General features: G+C 40.2%; 1 protein-coding gene across 1 annotated transcript in view; it reads left to right on the forward strand.

Moving 5' to 3' along the window:
• CDKN2AIP (CDKN2A interacting protein) overlaps window positions 1–1,212 on the forward strand; it is a 2,804-nt gene extending 1,592 nt beyond the window's left edge. The window contains exon 4 of the mRNA XM_007466553.1: window positions 1–1,212. Within this exon, the coding sequence (XP_007466615.1) occupies window positions 1–1,212 (1,212 nt within the window).
• Window positions 1,213–2,286: the final 1,074 nt, after the last annotated feature.

A 2,286-nucleotide genomic window follows, 5' to 3' on the forward strand; every position in this document is an offset into this window, starting at 1 on the left:
GTGTTCGGGACAACTACCAAGTCAGAGAGTAGTGGGAACTCAGCTCGGAGCTCTGGCACCCTGAGTCAGAATAGCTCCACAAGTGATGGAGAGCGCTCTGTTTCCAGGCAAAGCAGCAGCAGCATTCCCTCTCAGGTAACAGCGGTAGGGTGTGAACCAGAAGCTCCAGATAAACATGGTTCAGCGTCGTTTGTTTCTTCGTTGTTGAAATCCAGTGTGAATAGTCATGTGACCCAGTCCGCTGATTCCAGACAACAAAGTGGATCCCCGAAAAAGAGTGCTTTGGAAGGCTCTTCAGTCTCAGCCTCTCAGAGCATCTCAGAGATTGAGGTGCCCTTGTTGGGCTCCTCAGGAAGCTCAGAAATAGAGTTGCCACTGTTGTCTTCTAAACCTAGTTCAGAGACAGCTTCAAGCGGGTTATCTTCCAAAGCTAGTTCAGATGCAAGTGTTTCATCATCAGTTTCTAAAAACAGTTCCTCATCAGGCACATCTTTACTAACCCCCAAGAGCACCACCTCAGCAAACACGATGCTGACTTCCAAAAGCACTTCGCAGGTAGCTGCATCGCTCTTAGCTTCCAAGAACAGCTCCCAGACCAGCGGCTCTCTGGTTTCCAAAAGCACTTCCATAGCAAGTGTGTCCCAGCTGGCTTCTAAGAGTAGCTCTCAGAGCAGCACGTCACAGTCACAGCTGCCTTCTAAAAGTACTGCGCAGGCGAGCGAGAGTTCTGTCAGATTCTCTTGTTGCAAGTTAACCAATGAAGATGTGAAACAGAAGCAGCCTTTTTTCAATAGACTGTACAAAACGGTGGCATGGAAGTTGGTGGCCGTTGGTGGCTTTAGTCCCAGCGTGAATCACGGAGAGCTCCTAAACGCAGCTGTCGAGGCTCTGAAAGCAACGCTGGATGTGGTTTTCGTCCCGCTAAAGGAACTGGCAGATCTGCCTCAAAACAAGAGCTCTCAAGAAAGTATTGTTTGTGAACTGAGATGTAAGTCTGTGTATTTGGGCACTGGCTGTGGAAAAAGCAAAGAAAATGCAAAAGCAGTTGCATCAAGAGAAGCCTTGAAGTTATTTCTCAAGAAAAAGGTGGTGGTTAAAATATGTAAAAGAAAATACAGAGGCAGTGAAATCGAAGACTTAGTACTCCTCGATGAAGAGTCAAGGCCTGTAAACTTGCCTCCAGCATTAAAACATCCTCAAGAATTACTGTAATAATGTCCAAAATGTCACTGTGTACAATATCTGGTATTTGAAGAGAAAAACTGGCTTACTTTTGTATAATATGAAACACAGGCTTTCACAAATTTTGTATTGCTTTTTTCCAGTTTTGCAGAAAATTTACATTCTAGTTCTCTTCACACAGTGGAAATTGTAAATAATTTGTGAATGACAGTATACATTAAAACGTTTATGCATTAGCAGCATACCAGTATGCTGTTTTATTTGCTGAAAAAAATACTGTCTTCTATTTTTAATGACACATTAGGTACGATGTTTAGTTCTGTAGTCTTAAAATTTTTGTACTACTTGGAATTTGGTGAAAATGTATTAAGTTGTCTACCATGCTTTTTTTTTCTAGCTGAATAAACCTTCACATCAGAGAAAAGGGGACCATAGTACTTGTCTGAAAGTCTGTGGAGCTTAAGGTTTTAAGAATGTTGCCTATAATGTTGAACATGTCTGTTAAAGAATAAAAGAGAAAATAGTTGCCTCAGACAATTTTTATGAGAAGCTGTAAGCATTTTTTAGATGTAAAGCAGTGTTAAATACTTAAGGTTATTTTATTCTGAAGTTGTTTGAAATTCACTATGATTTTGACCTCTGCAGATTCTTTAAGTGGGTTAATTTATGTTTTGAGGTAAAGTACAATTTACACTTTTTCTTAAAGACGTAAATGTGGGTTTCTATATTAAGCATATTTTGTGACTACTACTATTAACAGATTGATTTGTTTAGATATTAAATGCTTTAAGCTATTTTACCTTTTCAAGAAGTTGTGTTTTTTTCCCCCCGCCCCCCCATAGTCAGAACCAATTCCTGTGAATAGGCTTCCTGCGAATTCCTGTCACCTGTCACTAGTCGTTGTAAATTGCAACTAGGTAATTTTTCATAGCTGATACACAGCTTTTTATGGGTAGACAAGTTAACAGTTTGCAAATCTAGAACTGGGTGGGTTTTTTGTTTACAAAACCTCATAGAAGAACACTGGGCAGAATAAGAGAAGCCAAGCTCAGCTCTTTAATGAGCCTGTTCAGTTGAATTACATTTGTTGGTTAAGAAATGAAA

Source organism: Lipotes vexillifer, unplaced genomic scaffold (genome assembly GCF_000442215.2).
Source record: "Lipotes vexillifer unplaced genomic scaffold, Lipotes_vexillifer_v1.1 scaffold951, whole genome shotgun sequence".
Taxonomy (NCBI): Eukaryota; Metazoa; Chordata; class Mammalia; order Artiodactyla; family Lipotidae; genus Lipotes; species Lipotes vexillifer.